We start from the raw sequence: 14,462 nt of genomic DNA, 5'->3' as shown, positions 1-14,462 counted from the left end.
ACTTACATAACAGTGCCTTTACATACAAAAATAACCTGTCTTACGAATAGAGGTAGAGTACATTTTTAAGGCATAAACTGGGATTTCTATGTATATGTCATCCTCGTGTTTGTGCTATAGCAGGGTGATTTCACTTGGCGGCAATGTGAGTCTCTTCTCTCTGACTGACAGCATGTTCTCCACGTGCATGGCGATGACTCGGCACAGCTCCAGGCCCTGGAAAACATCATATAGACCATCATATATAGAAGAAACAACACTGGACTTAAGATGAAGAGTGAATATAGACTGCACAGTGGTACAGTTAGGGGCGAAAGGGGCAAAAGTTTGTGGACACCTTTTCCTTTTGTAATTTTGCTTGTGTACACCATCAGAGTGAATTTTAAATGAATCAATATTTCATTGAAGTCCAGACTTTCAGATTGATGCAGATTCAAACTGCAGATTATAACACATTCACTGCAAAAGCAACCCAAAAGTTTCTCAAGGCAAAGAAATGGGATATCTTTCTGAAACCAATAAAGCATGCTCTTCAGTTTTCAAATGCAAAACTGAAGGCAGAGACCCACAAATAAGCATCAACTGAATGTGGTTGGAGTAAAAGCCTGGGGGAGCATCTCAAGATAGAAAACTAAGCATTTGGTGATGACCCTGGGTTGTAGACTTCAAGCTGTCGTTGACTGCGAAAGATTTTCGCAAATGGGGTACTGCGTATAAAAATCACTTTAATTCCTTAAAAGTTGATGCAACACTTTCATTAAACACCTTGAATTAAAGCTTAAAGTCTGCACCTCAGTCACATGTTGATTGCAGAAATGTGTCACTGTAAATACAGACACTGTTACACACACACATCTAAATCTTCCATCTATTTCTTATACACCCACCTGCTCCAGCTGCAGCTGTGTGACACGCTGGTTAAGCAAGTCTCCTATCATGATCTCCACATATGGGTAACTGGAGCCAGATGTTGGCCTCTGAGTGCGAGTTGATTGAATCTCCTTCAGAGGAAAACGCACCATAGTCTCCTAATCACACACAAACACACCAATGTGCATATAAATAGACATTAAGGGGACACACAGACATAAAATATAAAATTAAATATCTCAAGTTTTAAAGGTTATATTTTCTCTTGCATAGATTGTTTTTTCTTTGTAATTTAGATTTTATTAAAAAATGATGGATGGGAGAGCCAGTAAACACCATAACCAAGAGAGGGAGCCAAAAGCTTTGTTTAAATATAATAAAATTCTTGCCTTTTTTGTATTTTTAAATCACAATAGATCAGTAAAAGGGTAAAATGCTTATTTGACTCACATGTGTGTCCTTGTTAAGAAAATGAAGCCCGTTCAGATTAACAGCCAGGATGCATGGGGCGTGGACGGAGGAAGAGCCAGAACTCTGGATGTAGAAGAAGGAGGAGCCAAACATGGGGAAGGCACTGACCAGACCTGGGCAAAAACACACCAAAGCTCACTTCTGATAAGCTGCCGCATTCAAATTGCGAGGTAAAGATGTTTACAGAAAATGTCGTGACAAATCAGCGTGCTTTTGAACATTTTCTTTCCCACTGGTCCCACAAAAATGCTCTAAGAAGACACCTTGCTGCACTCATATCAACTTAGAACTGCTATTTGGGATCAGAATAAGCCTTTTTTTGTTTACCAGTTGTTTCAGATGTTTATCCTAATAGAATTGTGAGAGAATATGCAATGGGCTTTGCTATTAACAATACAAAAGTTATTAATATTATAGGACATATGTAAAAGTTAAATGGCCAAATTGTGAGTATCTTTCACACTCACAAAGAACTGTTGTCTTACCAAGGAACTGCGCACGGGCCTGGTGTGGGTTTAAGGGCTGGACCTGCTGCATGTGTTGTGTTGTCATGTTCAGCCACTGCTGTGAACCCTGTTTGCTGTAGAACTGCGGAGGGATACACTCCTGCACCTCACGGCTAACACACACGCACACACAAAGAGTGAACAAGGTGTAATTGAGAGACAGCAGATCAAATTATACATGTGCACGTTAGGTGTATTTTTCTGTGCAAGTCGACAATGTGCAAAGCAGAGTATGGTGGCCCTGAGAGGTCACAAAGACTGCAGCATAAGAAAAGGCCAGAAAAATACAAAAATGCTACAAAAGCACATAAAAAACACAAAAATACACAATGGAATTTAAACAGAAACACACAACAGATGTAAAGCAAAAATAAAAAATAAAAAGATAAATAGCACAGTGGAAGTTGGAAAAAAAAGCTCCCAAAACACAACAGAAGTGTTTTTTTAGCAGAAAATCTTACAGAACAGCTGTGGAAATGAGAGAAACAGAGACATCCAAAGGATTCGACTGAGACACAGAACCTGAGGATTTGTAGCTGTTGTGAGGAAGTAAAGGTGTAATTGGATGATACATATAACGCTGTAGATGAATGTTTTATATTAGTTGTTCAACATACCATCTAATGGTCTAACCTGATGAATTTTCATTGTGTTTTGTGTGCTTTTGGAACATTTTTCTATTTGTGTTCTTTTACGTTGCAGTACGTTTGACCTCTCAGGGATACTGTACATTCTCTTCTACCACTGCTTCTCCAATCTGTAGGTTTCCCCAAGGTTCAGCGCTGGGTCTACTATAATTGTCTTACTACATTTTAAAGAGCGTTGTTATATAAAACCCTTAGCTAACTAACTTAGTCCCTGGATGCAGCAGCAACCTTCTCAGCCCTTTATGATATAGCCACAATATCAGAAATAGTAGAAAAGGGATATCTGGGCAAAACATGCTCTTCTGTAAGTCAGCCATGTCTTACTGTTTGGAAAAAATTAAGCTACTAAAAGTCTCAATCACTGGTTTCTTTAGATAACTTTAATTTAAATCACTTTGAATCAATTTAATTCCTAAAAAGTGAATGGAACACTTTCATTAAACCGTTCAAATTAAAGCTAAAAGTCTGCACTTCAGTCACATGTTGATTGCATAGATATGATTAGATATGATGGGTGACAAAAAAATCAACATAAACCTACCTTTAATTTGTCCCTTGTATCACTAGTAACTTGCCCAAAAGTAATTGATATGCAAGTGTGAGTTGGTACATTAGCATGCAAAAGATTTCCAACAACAAATGGATATATTTACAGGGTGGGGAGGTAGATGGTGTCTTTGGCACGATGCTGTAGGGCAGCCAGCCTGGTAATCTGCTGCAGATGCTGTTCACTGGGCTTACCCTGAGGAACCACACTCAGCAAGGCCTTCAGGTAGTCTGGCAACACCTTCAAACGAGATGCACAATGTGCATTAGTCCATCTTGTTTCTATGACAAATATCAACTGATGAGAAGACAAAACAAGATATACTTCTATGCACACCGCCACCACAAAAAAAAACCCTCATCAGGTGGTGATGACGTATGTGGCCACAAAAAAAAAAAGGGTCAGCTATCCAATGAAATATTAGGATGTGACATATATTTAGCACGTGCGCTAAAATTTCAAGACTGCTTCAATCTACAGCTCTGTGAAATGAGATTTATACCTGGTTATAGTGCATGGTGACATAGAGTTCATTGTCAAGTTTGAGAGCTAGACTCCATATAACCCTTCTGAACCAAAGACTGTAGTTGGCATCCACAGGCTCGGCCTCTGTAGCGATGTCCAGGATGTACTCTCGCTTGTTCAGGGGACGTACATTCTGACCTACACAGAAAGACACTTTAGTAACCATCTATTATCCAAAACGTGTCACAAAATCTAACTCGGCAAAAGGAAATGTTAGCCTTTTAGAGCTCCACTAAAACAAGAGATCCTTGTTACCCTTGTGTGTGACCAGAAAGACGGCATGTTCATCCAGTGCCTCCATTCTTTGGAGTCCCATCTCAAAGCAAAGCTCCTCGATCACATCCAAAGCAACCTGATAAGGAAAAAGCAAATCTGCCACTACAGGCTACAAATTCGGCATCTGTGTTTTACATTTAGAGACTGCAGCCATTCTGTGTGTGTGTGTGTGTGTGTGTGCATGTGTATGTGTTTTCCACTCACAGAGCATGTCTTGATTTTTAAGTGCCTTTCGATGCCACCTGGGAGCAGGAACAGCTGTCTCTTGGAGCTACGCCCGGCCTGTACACGGACAACAAATCAGAGGGAAACGTCACACACTGCTATCCACAGCTGTTACTGAGAAGTCATGTAGCAAAGTCACATCTGAACATGACAGACAGACACCACAGTATGAAAGATATCGCTGTAGATTAATTAGCACGCCCTGATCTACCTGATAAAGGAGACTATACAGGACTTTCAGTCAATAAATGTTAGCAATCCCTACAATTTTGACATATTTCAAGCCACAAAGGAACACCGTGTATCTTATTTACAAACTAACCATCATTGCTTTGAGTTCCATGTTGTTGGGATACTGCACACGCCCGCCATACTGAAATGTCCTCCTCAGATTCTGCTCGCATGCCTTGGCAATACCTGTCAATTGGAAGAGCAGCTAGTAAACACTTTAGACCAGTGAAGATCAAAAGAGATGGACTGATGAACACGATGCCCACCTTGGTATTGCAAACCAGGGCTGGCACATGCATCCTGGAGAAACGTCAACAGAAACGGCTTCATAACATCAGAGCAGCGATGGAAAGATGTGAGAATATACATCAGCCGCCATCCTCTCTGACAGCTGTCCCTGCACACAGAGAAACGCGCACACAGCCACAGGTTAAAGCCTCTCCACGATCATGTCACCGCTCTTTAAGAACAAGCGAGTGCTGGAAGCCTTACGGTTTGGAGCTGGTGTTGACAGTAACTTGTTTCATCACTTGGCAGTAGGCTTCATCCTTCATCAGGCCATGGTCACCACTTAACTAGATTTATTTAAGCACATGCATGAAGAAAAACATAAAATCACACACACAGACCTCGTCTTAGTATTACGATGGATAGACAATTTGCTGATGTAAGCATACCTTTAATATAGTGGTGACCAGGTCCTGCTCGGTCTGGCCTTTCATTGGGAAGTCTCCCATAAACTTCATTATAGCTGGGCAAAAGAAACAGAAGGAGCTGGACCACATCTTTTCGGATGTATTTCGTTTAAAGCACATTAATGCTTTTATACTAAAAATAAACTAAAAATAAACACAAAGAAACACGAAATATATGCATATTTTATGCTACTATCTTCTGCTTCAACCTCCTATGTTTCTTTTCGTTTCCACACTCTGCTCTCACCTAAGAAGATGTCAGCAGCCACTCGGTTCATCCCACTGTCTGAGAAGTCAATCAGTGACTCCTGGATTGGAGACTAGAAGAGAAACAATATGTTAAACCAGAACACGATGGCAAGAAAAACATTTTAAATGTCTGTGCACAGGCACAGAGACACATATCCTACATATTTGAACACAGAGACGTGATTGTGATTTGAATTACCTTGGAGAATTTGACCATGTCAGCAGGGTCCCTGGGCTCCTTCCCCTTTTTCGCTTTCTGATCACTGTGGGGAAAAGCAGACAATCAACTCTTGGTTATTTATTTATCACTGTAAGTGCAAATTTTAGCTTTACACTGAACCCTTCTAACTCTTTTTTGTTTTTGACACTACACATGTGTGTCTGACCTCCTGTTCCTCTGTGCTTCTCTGAAGTATTTCTTGGCAAACTCAACCATGTGGTACTGGCTGCTGTGCAGAGGCAGGTCGTCCAGTTCGACACCCAGGCTGTCTCCATAGATCTCATTCACTACCTGAGATGCACACAAATCCACAGCATGAAGAGCAAAAGCAAGAGTGCCACTTACTGGGAGCACCAACAGTGTAATTATCTAAAAAATATTTCCATTTCTGCTAACCAAAGCATTCCAATGTATGCTGTATAAACACTGGCTAATACCATAATGTAAGGGTGCTATTCATGTTGAGCCCTGTAGGTTACACTAGCCTTTAACCTATTATTCTGACAGTGGGAAGCTTGAAAAAGCAGAAAAAAAGAGTAAAAAAATGCAGTTAGCACCTCGGTAGAGAGGTCGAGCTCATGAGCAGCTACAGCTGAGCCCATCGCAACAGCAACAGCAGCAGAGGCGGCGACTCGTCCCTGCCGGTCTCGGGGCTCCACGCGTTCAGGAGGCAGGACCAAGAAGTCCGGAGCAGCCACAGGACGGATGAACTCGCTGGGAAACACTCCAGACTTTCCATACACGGCGCCGAACCGCCAGCCTACACGCATGCACACACAAAATAAGTAAAAGGTTGCACACAAAATAAAGACTCTTCAATGTCTTCAATATTTTGCGTCACACAACCAACATAAATAAATTCCAAAATGTTAGAAGAAAGCCACACGCACCAAACTCAGCGGTGTTTCTCTTTAGCTCCTCCAGAAGCATGACCTTCTTCCTCACAATGCAGCCATAACGTTTACCTGAGATACAACCACACAATGAAATGGGCACTGTGAAATAATTCAGAGGCAGAACACAGATCTATCACTGTGACAATTTTCAGTGTTGGATTGTTCCTGTATCTCACCGGCCTCCAGTCCATCCATGTGCTGCAGTCTGATGATGTCGCCTTTGTGGAAGTTGAGCTGAGTCCTGTCCTCAGTGATGTAGTTCCTCACTGCCACCACGTACTCTGAGTCCTGACAAAGACAGGGCATGCTGACATCCAGCAGAGAGCCAAAGAACATTTGTGCCAAGAAAATCACTTTCCTCACTCACTGCTTAATGTCCACTTTGAATTCATGGGTTTGTCAGCGCTACTCACTTGTTTGTTTTAAAGTTTATAAACTTAAATAGTTATTCCTGCGTACTGATCACATCTCCATAAGTAAAAAATAAAGAAATAAAGGTAGTGATATTTTATAGTTAAAGTGCCATATAATACAGTACTGTATAAAAGTCTTAAGCCACACTTCATGGCTTTGTATTTTACAAGGAATCATCAGGCGAGCTTTGTTTAAGTAGTCTGCAGCTCCAAACCATGACGGAGCCTCCACCATGCTTTAGACGGCTGGAGACGCTCAGTGTTGTACATCTCTCCCGACCTCCTCCTCCGTACATACTGATGATGATTTGAACCGATCATTTGAAATGTGGATTCATCAGTGCATAACATCTGTTGTCACTGACTTTTAGTCCACTTCTTGGGTTATTTGGCACACTTCAGTCTTTTCTCCCCGTTTCCGTTCCTTAAGAATGGCTTCCACTCGGACCGTTTTTGATGAGGTCATGTGTCAGGACACACTGCACACCATACACCCAGGTTTCAGCTAGCAGCTCTTTGGGAAGGACCTGTTTGGTGTAAAATTGCTAATTGCTATTTCATGTCTTTTGTCTTTGGAATTTTTTGAAGATTCAGCTCCAGAAATGGGGATTTTTTTTTACAGGCTGCTAGAAACAAAGTGCCTGTTTTTTGTTTTTTTGTTGTTGTTGTTGTTGTTGTTTTTGCTAAGTTTTGTGTCACATGTAGACAAAATACGGGCTTATCCTTTGACTCAGGCGCCTGTTTTGGTGCTCGAATGATTCAGAGGTCAGTTTTAAGTGGCTTAACAAACAAAACAAAAATTCCTCTGAAAATGGTCAGATATAAGGACTGAAAATGAGGGAAAAAGAAGAAAATGTCCAAAGAAAAACTGTAAAATAGAAAGAAAGAAAAGTAATGCTCAAAACCACTTTAAAAAATACAAGAAAGTCTGGCTTCTTGGAAGCAAAATATAAAAAAAAAGATTTTTGCACATAATTTTAAGACACTGAAAACTGAGCCAATTTCACACGTGGATAAAGAGCATTACACACCCTGTGAACGCGCTTAGATGTCAATGTTATGGCATCAGTTTAAATTTGGATTACACCTAAAATTTCATCTTTTTAAAGTAAAAAAAAAATTAGAAAGTTAATAAAAAAAACACTTGTTACCCTCAAAACACAACAAATTCCGATTGTAATCAAAGAGGACATGCATACATATATTAAAAAAGGATTATATGAGACTTTTTTTACACAGTAATGTTATCTAATTTAATTGTGCCTATCATGGACTGATTGGACTGATTCTTATATAGCGCTTTTCTACTCTCCCGGAGTACTCAAAGCGCTCTATACAACATGCCACATTCACCCAATCACACCCATTCTCACCAGCACTTTATCTATACTTAGTGCTATCTAACTACATTCACATACATTCATACTCCGATGGACACATCGGAGAGCAACTTGGGGTTAGTATCTTGCCCAAGGATATTTGACATGCAAACTGGAGGAGCCAAGGATCGAACCACCAACCTTCCGATCAGTAGGTGACCTGCTCTACCTCCTGAGCTACAGCCACCCCACCCCACTATCAGTGTGCATTATAAAAACTCATCCATTCATAATTCACACTTCGTCACACGCAGACACTGACAACATTCCTCTGACCTTCTTAAGCTCTGTGAGGAAGTAGTCGATCATATGCTTGACGTGCGGGGCTTTGGCGGAGAACAAGATCAGCTTCTCATTAGTCAGGTTGAACTCAAGCATGTTCTTAGATGGAATAGACACAAACAGGATGTCTGAATAGCTGCAAAGGAAGTGATATGCCAAACCAGGAAGTCAACTTAAAGTCATAGTTCAAAGCAATCAGGCATTTGACATGTATACCCAGAAAGTTAAATAAGATCTATGGCCAGATCTTCTTTTTAGCATCTGATTTGTGTTTTTAAAACAAGAAAATGCATTTAAAACAATCTAGCTTACAGGGTTTTTTAACAGGAATATGTTGTATGAGACTCACCTGTAAGGCCTCAGCACTCTGAAGTAGTCTGAAGCAGAAGAGCTGCTCTTCACCATCTTCAGCAGCTTGATACCTTTATGAGACACGGACAACACCTGTACACCTGTCCCGACACTGCCCTGGAAAACACACACAACCATATACACACACCACAATATAAACACATGAAACTATTTATTAATTCAGTTTATCTATGCCAAGCAAAACAACAGCTCACAGAGGCTGGAAAGAGGCGAGAGAAGTAGATCTCCCATTCGTCTCTAGCCACGGTGACCACCTTCTTCTTCACGTTCTCATTGTATGTTCCTGAAACCTGATCCACCTTGTTCTCCGCTGTCACAGAAACAGAGGATCAGTAAAGGTTTGAACTCCTGAGAGCCAACAGAGAGCATCACATAGATGCAAGTAAGTCATAAACCTTAAAGCATGCATGCTAGTTTCATCATACCCAACAGGTCTTTCATCTTCTGTCTCTCCTCCTGCGTGATTCGTATGCAAGCCTCAGAAAAGGTGTCATGTACAATCTGGGAAGACACAGCCAGGAATAGGAATGTGCTAATGGGAAACACTTGGAGTGAAAAATAACTACATCATAGACACTATTTTAGCATTTTAATATTAATGAATGATGACCATCTGAACTACTGCCATAATTACTGTTAACTAGACCAGCTGGAAGACACCCTGAGGTCTCTATGATAATTTACACAAGTTTACACAAAGAATCGCATAAAAGCGAAATAAATAAAGATGATGAATATTGACAGTTATTGGATTTATAAACCAACCTGTCTAAAGATCAGATCCAGGATCAGTGGATTGTTCAAGTTCTCTTTAGGATAAAAAACCTGTAAATGGAGGACAGACATAAATAAACTGTATTTCTATGTAAATTATTATATTGACGTTGGGGTTTACAGCTCCATTTGTTTGTACTTAGCTAAAAAAAAAAACTGAGGTAAAAACATACCTCTTTCCTCATGTAGAGTTTCCACGGGACGTTGGAATAAGTGTAATATTCATCACTGGTTCTGCTGTGGAGCTGAGTCTGAATGATCTCCTCCTCAACTGGCAACTCTCTGGAGACTGGAAGCAAGAACATTCATTTATTTATTTATATCATGAACAATACACACCTGTATCAGTCTAATCTGGAGCTTATTCACAGGTATTTCTACAGTGTAAATTTACCTGGAGGAGGGGCGGGGCTTATGTTGGAGCTAGATGGCCCTTGGGGGCGAGGCTTGGCTTTCTGGCTAGTCTTGTGTCCCCTGTCTTCTTTAGATTGGGCGGACGAAGTCTTTCTGTGAGTCTGAGATATGGAAAATGGTTAGATATTGTTTTGCCGTGTGTGTGTGTGTGTGTGTGTGTGTGTGTGTGTGTGTGTGTGTGTGTGTGTGTGTGTGTGTGTGTGGCAGGTGTGGAGTTAGGATACCGGTTGTGGTGGGTTTGCCATTTGATCTTTAAGGATCTCCATCGCTTCATCATGAGGGTCTGACTTCTTTCCAAACAACTTTCCATCACTTCTCCTACACACACCACAGTAGTCAGAACAGATTAAATACCACAGAGTATGACAATCATCAATATCTCACATCATCGTGTGTGTGTGTGTGTTAACCTTTGCGTGGGAGATCCAGAGGAAGATGTTGTGCCTGCAGGCTGGTGCTGTTTGATAATGTCTTTGATATCATGGCTAGGGTCCAAGTGCTCAGTGTTACTCACAGTGGAGCGGACCACATCCTCGGAAGGGGGGCCACGTGATGGACCTGGAATAAAAAGTTTGATTACACACAAACCCGGTTTGTTCAGGGTTCATCCCTTACCCCTGTAGCCACAGGGGGAAACCCTTAAAGTGATAATCATATACTTATTTAAGGGCAGTTACTCAATTCCACATTTTCAATTATTGCAGTGGGCTTTCCAACCACAAATCACTATCCTGCAATGCATCAATATTTTTATTTCCACTCCTTTTTGATTCAGAGACTAAGGCATCCTGATCCCTGACTGAAATCACTGACGTTTAAACCGCACAGCAAGTGTACCACATACTCGTTTTCCGTTGAACAGCGGCAGCGCTCGGCTTGTGCGGAGACGCCTCACTCTCTTTGGTCTGCAGGAAAAACAACAATAAGTGATACGGCTTCAAGATTATATTTCAGATTTGCATGCATAAAGTGTATTGAACGTTATATCAACACAGCAGCATGTGTGTTTACTCACAGGACTGGCTGTGCGTGAGTGCTGTTGTGAGTGCGCGTGATAGTATGAGGGTGGTGACTGGGGGGCTGGAGCAGCTGGGGGGAAAGAAGATAACATTTGCTGCTGGATTGCTATGGCCTGCATCGTCATCTGCTGGGCCTGCAACACAAACAATCCAACATATATTCAATATTTAGTAAACAACAGTTTATACCTATGTTTAAAACATATTCATCTTTTATGGTTTAACTTAATGTTTAGGTTAACTGTGTCAATTTGTAACTTGATATCATTTGTTTAGGCAAGATAATTGATGTCAGGAGTCAGTAAAGTAATGTGGTACATTTGTAAAGTTGTCAATTTTCACTCAATAAATGAATTAACTGCTTAGATTATCCAAGTATTTTGGTAGTACAGCCTTTAGCTGTACTAAAGTGGTACTGATTATGGTATCTTTCACTTAAACATAGTTTTAGGGCTCAGAGTGCAGCATTATCTTTTTAGCATTTGACTGCATAAAGACAGTTTCATCATACTTCATTTGCTTGTACAGCCATGTGAAAAAGACTGTGCAGTCTAATGTTTCCATAGAAACTGAGAGGGTAAGTAGCAGCAAATCAAATGTAATGGATTAGCTGATCATCAGCAAGTGTGAGCACATCTATAAAATCAGATGTTTTGGCGCTTTGCTGCTCTGGTGCATTCACGAGTTAATTCAATGCCACAATCTCCCCTAGAGTGAACGACCCAGCAAATTCACCCCAAGGTCAGACAGTGCAATACTCAGAGGAACTGCAAAACACCCATGAGCTACATGTAAGCCTCTGCAGCCATCAGTTAGCATGTTAAATATGAAAATTAGGTAAGTTGGAAAGTTGGAAATATACTGAACAAGTCTAAAAAACAAACAAACAAAAATCTAGATTGTTGTGTCATATTTTTGGTGCAGAAAAAAAAATACAATGTGATGCCTGTCTACATGAGGCAGCTAAAACTTGGCCTAAACTGGGTCATTCAACAGGACATTGATCCCCAGCATAGCAGCACATCTACAACAGAATGGCTGAAAAAGAAAAGAATCAATGTGTTGCAATGGTCCAGTGAAATCTGACTGAAAAGCTGTGATGTGACCTTAAGAGAAAGCATAAACAAACCCCAGTGAACTGAAACAATACTGTAAAAAAGAGTGGGCCAAAATTCCTCCACAACTATGTGACAAACCGGTCACACAGAAAATGATTACTTCAAGTTATTGCTGCTAGATGTGATCCTACAAACTACTGAATCATTAGGTGTAAGTGTTGCACAGTCTCTCTTTTACACAGAACTGTATCACCCAGTACGAACAGTGGTTTTAATATCAGAGTTGTTCAGAGAAATGATGTCAGACCAGAATGATGGCTTGCTGGTTGATGATGGCTTGTTGCTGCTGAGTCAGTACAGCTTGCTCCGATCCTGGAGAAGCACAAACATGTAACTGTTATGTTGTTGCTGCACTAAGAGCACAAGAAACAGAATTATCTGTTTAAAACAAACCACACGAATGAACTTTGCAACCCCACATAAAAAACAAACACAAAAAAACTTGAAACTGGCTTTAATTAAAGAAAAAAGAAAAAAAGGAGTCCATCATGCCCAAACACTTCAGGCCAAACATGCTGGAAAACCTAACGCACATCCTTTTATTCTACCTGGCACACCTGTCATCACAGGCAAGCCTGGAACCACAGGCGTGGCTGGGAGTGAGGGCGCCGCAGGCAGACCCGGGACAACAGACACATTGGAAGCGACATCGGTGTCAACAGCAGGAGTAGCTGCGGGGGCAGCAGCGGGGGTGCGAGTGGGTGATTGCGTGGGTGCTACACGACTAGAAGGAGTGGTGGCAGAAAACGATTGCTGACGTTGGTAGGGGTGTTGGGGTCTGTTGTATTGGTGGTATTGTTGTTGTTGCTGCTGTTGTTGATGTTGCTCGTGATGATGGTGGTGGGAGGGGATTGGCATAGCAGGGATTGGGGGCATCATTCCTCCTGCTACTGGAAGCACTGGCACAGCTTGAGGAGTAGCAGGCAGGGAAAAGGAAGATAGACAGGTCTTAAGTGGCAGTTAGTCCACACATTGTTAGTGACTAGGAAATATTTCACATTTTACGACAAACAAGGTATGATCAACTTCAGATTCAGAAATAAAATATGTCAGAGTGGTCGTTATTAGCCACACTGATGCCGTGGTTCATAGAACATCAATATTAATGTGTTTATTACTCCCCAACTTTGACCCAGACAAATCCTGCTGAGTGTGTAATGGAAAACCTGTTTCAGCTTTTCTAATCTCTGTGTTCTACGACTGTAACATCCTGTACAGAGAGTACAAAGTGTGTGAGTGTGTGCGTGTGTGAAGATGGGAAGCAACAGGTTCAAATCTAACTGTAAACTCTGTTCAAGGCCATGAGGCACTTTCCGTGTCTTTGTTATCAGGCAGGTGCTGACATGACTACGACAAGAAAAGTCCTTAAAGCTGAGCAAACAACGTCTGTATTCATACAATTTGTATGAAGAAGCTGTTATGTTTTTCTGTTCTGTATCAGTGCTGGTGTGAAGATGTTTGTGCTGTATTTATCGCTTTGAAAAACCGTGTTAATTATGTTGAAAAATAATTTTAATTATAGTTTTCATCAACAACCTTGTTTTTTCGAATGAGAACAATAACTTAATAAAAACGTATGCAGGACAACAAAAGCTATGATAAAATGTATTGATGCATTCAACAAATAAAAAACAAGATGAAAACATTCTGGAGAGACGAGATCCAATCAGAACTAATTAAGTTGTACAGAAAAGAGAGTTTGGAAGTGATCCAAGCAGAACTAATCTTGTGCTGTGAGGTTGGACACGCACGTCTGAGCCGCCCCAGGGAAACTACAACCAGCTCCCATGCTCCCTGATTCTCATGAAAACACGACAAAATGTCAACGCTTGGCAGGAAGAGAAGAGTAGACACATGTACACATTTTACATTTGATGTCAAGGAAAATAAGACACTTTGTAAATCGTGTTGAGCAAATCTCATCAGTGAAAACACAACCAACTTCCCCAATTTGCTGGGCAGCTTTTGACTTCATCATGAGATATTTAGTCGACTAAAACTAAATGACATTATAGTCAAGTCTGTGACTACAAATTAACACTATTGCAAAGGGTCTTTCTACAAATCTCAGAAATTAGTTTCATGTCAATGCTCGGTTTATTTTTCAGCTTTACGCTGGAACCATCGTAAAATTAACATTTTTACTATTGAGTAAAGTAGTAGTAACTGTTAGAGCACATCAGTGGAATGATATTACTGGCCAATATCAGCTATTTGTCACACTTATAACATAACGGCTGACAAATGAGAATGTAACAAAAAAGTAAAGACAGGTGAAACCTGCTTCAATCGTGTCCTGGGAGTTGACGTTGTTTAGGTCGTCCAGCAGAGGG

General features: G+C 40.9%; 1 protein-coding gene and 1 long non-coding RNA gene across 5 annotated transcripts in view; one reads left to right on the top strand and one right to left on the bottom strand.

Annotated features, from left to right (window-relative positions):
• Positions 1–102: 102 nt before the first annotated feature.
• Positions 103–14,462, bottom strand: part of myo15aa (myosin XVAa) — a 56,853-nt gene continuing 42,493 nt past the window's right edge. For all 4 annotated transcript variants that reach the window (XM_085156260.1, XM_085156262.1, XM_085156259.1 and 1 more), the window contains exons 35-64: positions 12,377–12,441; positions 11,008–11,145; positions 10,837–10,897; positions 10,403–10,550; positions 10,217–10,310; positions 9,973–10,093; positions 9,752–9,867; positions 9,570–9,629; positions 9,230–9,305; positions 8,999–9,114; positions 8,782–8,900; positions 8,427–8,568; positions 6,535–6,646; positions 6,353–6,427; positions 6,020–6,222; positions 5,629–5,753; positions 5,442–5,505; positions 5,241–5,313; positions 4,976–5,049; positions 4,791–4,873; positions 4,565–4,695; positions 4,390–4,484; positions 4,047–4,124; positions 3,822–3,918; positions 3,544–3,704; positions 3,148–3,281; positions 1,827–1,960; positions 1,321–1,454; positions 888–1,028; positions 103–216 (exon numbers count right to left, since the gene is read on the bottom strand). In XM_085156260.1, the coding sequence (XP_085012386.1) occupies positions 115–216; positions 888–1,028; positions 1,321–1,454; positions 1,827–1,960; positions 3,148–3,281; positions 3,544–3,704; positions 3,822–3,918; positions 4,047–4,124; positions 4,390–4,484; positions 4,565–4,695; positions 4,791–4,873; positions 4,976–5,049; positions 5,241–5,313; positions 5,442–5,505; positions 5,629–5,753; positions 6,020–6,222; positions 6,353–6,427; positions 6,535–6,646; positions 8,427–8,568; positions 8,782–8,900; positions 8,999–9,114; positions 9,230–9,305; positions 9,570–9,629; positions 9,752–9,867; positions 9,973–10,093; positions 10,217–10,310; positions 10,403–10,550; positions 10,837–10,897; positions 11,008–11,145; positions 12,377–12,441 (3,272 nt within the window). In that variant the 3' untranslated portion in view covers positions 103–114. The remainder of the gene's footprint in view (positions 217–887; positions 1,029–1,320; positions 1,455–1,826; positions 1,961–3,147; positions 3,282–3,543; positions 3,705–3,821; positions 3,919–4,046; positions 4,125–4,389; positions 4,485–4,564; positions 4,696–4,790; positions 4,874–4,975; positions 5,050–5,240; positions 5,314–5,441; positions 5,506–5,628; positions 5,754–6,019; positions 6,223–6,352; positions 6,428–6,534; positions 6,647–8,426; positions 8,569–8,781; positions 8,901–8,998; positions 9,115–9,229; positions 9,306–9,569; positions 9,630–9,751; positions 9,868–9,972; positions 10,094–10,216; positions 10,311–10,402; positions 10,551–10,836; positions 10,898–11,007; positions 11,146–12,376; positions 12,442–14,462) is intronic.
• Positions 196–8,131, top strand: LOC146520408 (uncharacterized). The gene is made up of 3 exons (XR_014873626.1): positions 196–298; positions 1,339–1,511; positions 4,069–8,131. It is a non-coding gene; the product is annotated as an uncharacterized LOC146520408 (long non-coding RNA).

The sequence above is a fragment of the Neolamprologus multifasciatus genome, chromosome 4 (genome assembly GCF_963576455.1).
Source record: "Neolamprologus multifasciatus chromosome 4, fNeoMul1.2, whole genome shotgun sequence".
Taxonomy (NCBI): domain Eukaryota; kingdom Metazoa; phylum Chordata; class Actinopteri; order Cichliformes; family Cichlidae; genus Neolamprologus; species Neolamprologus multifasciatus.
The sequence above is the reverse complement of the archived record's forward strand: the minus strand, read 5'-3'. Positions and strand labels throughout refer to the sequence as shown.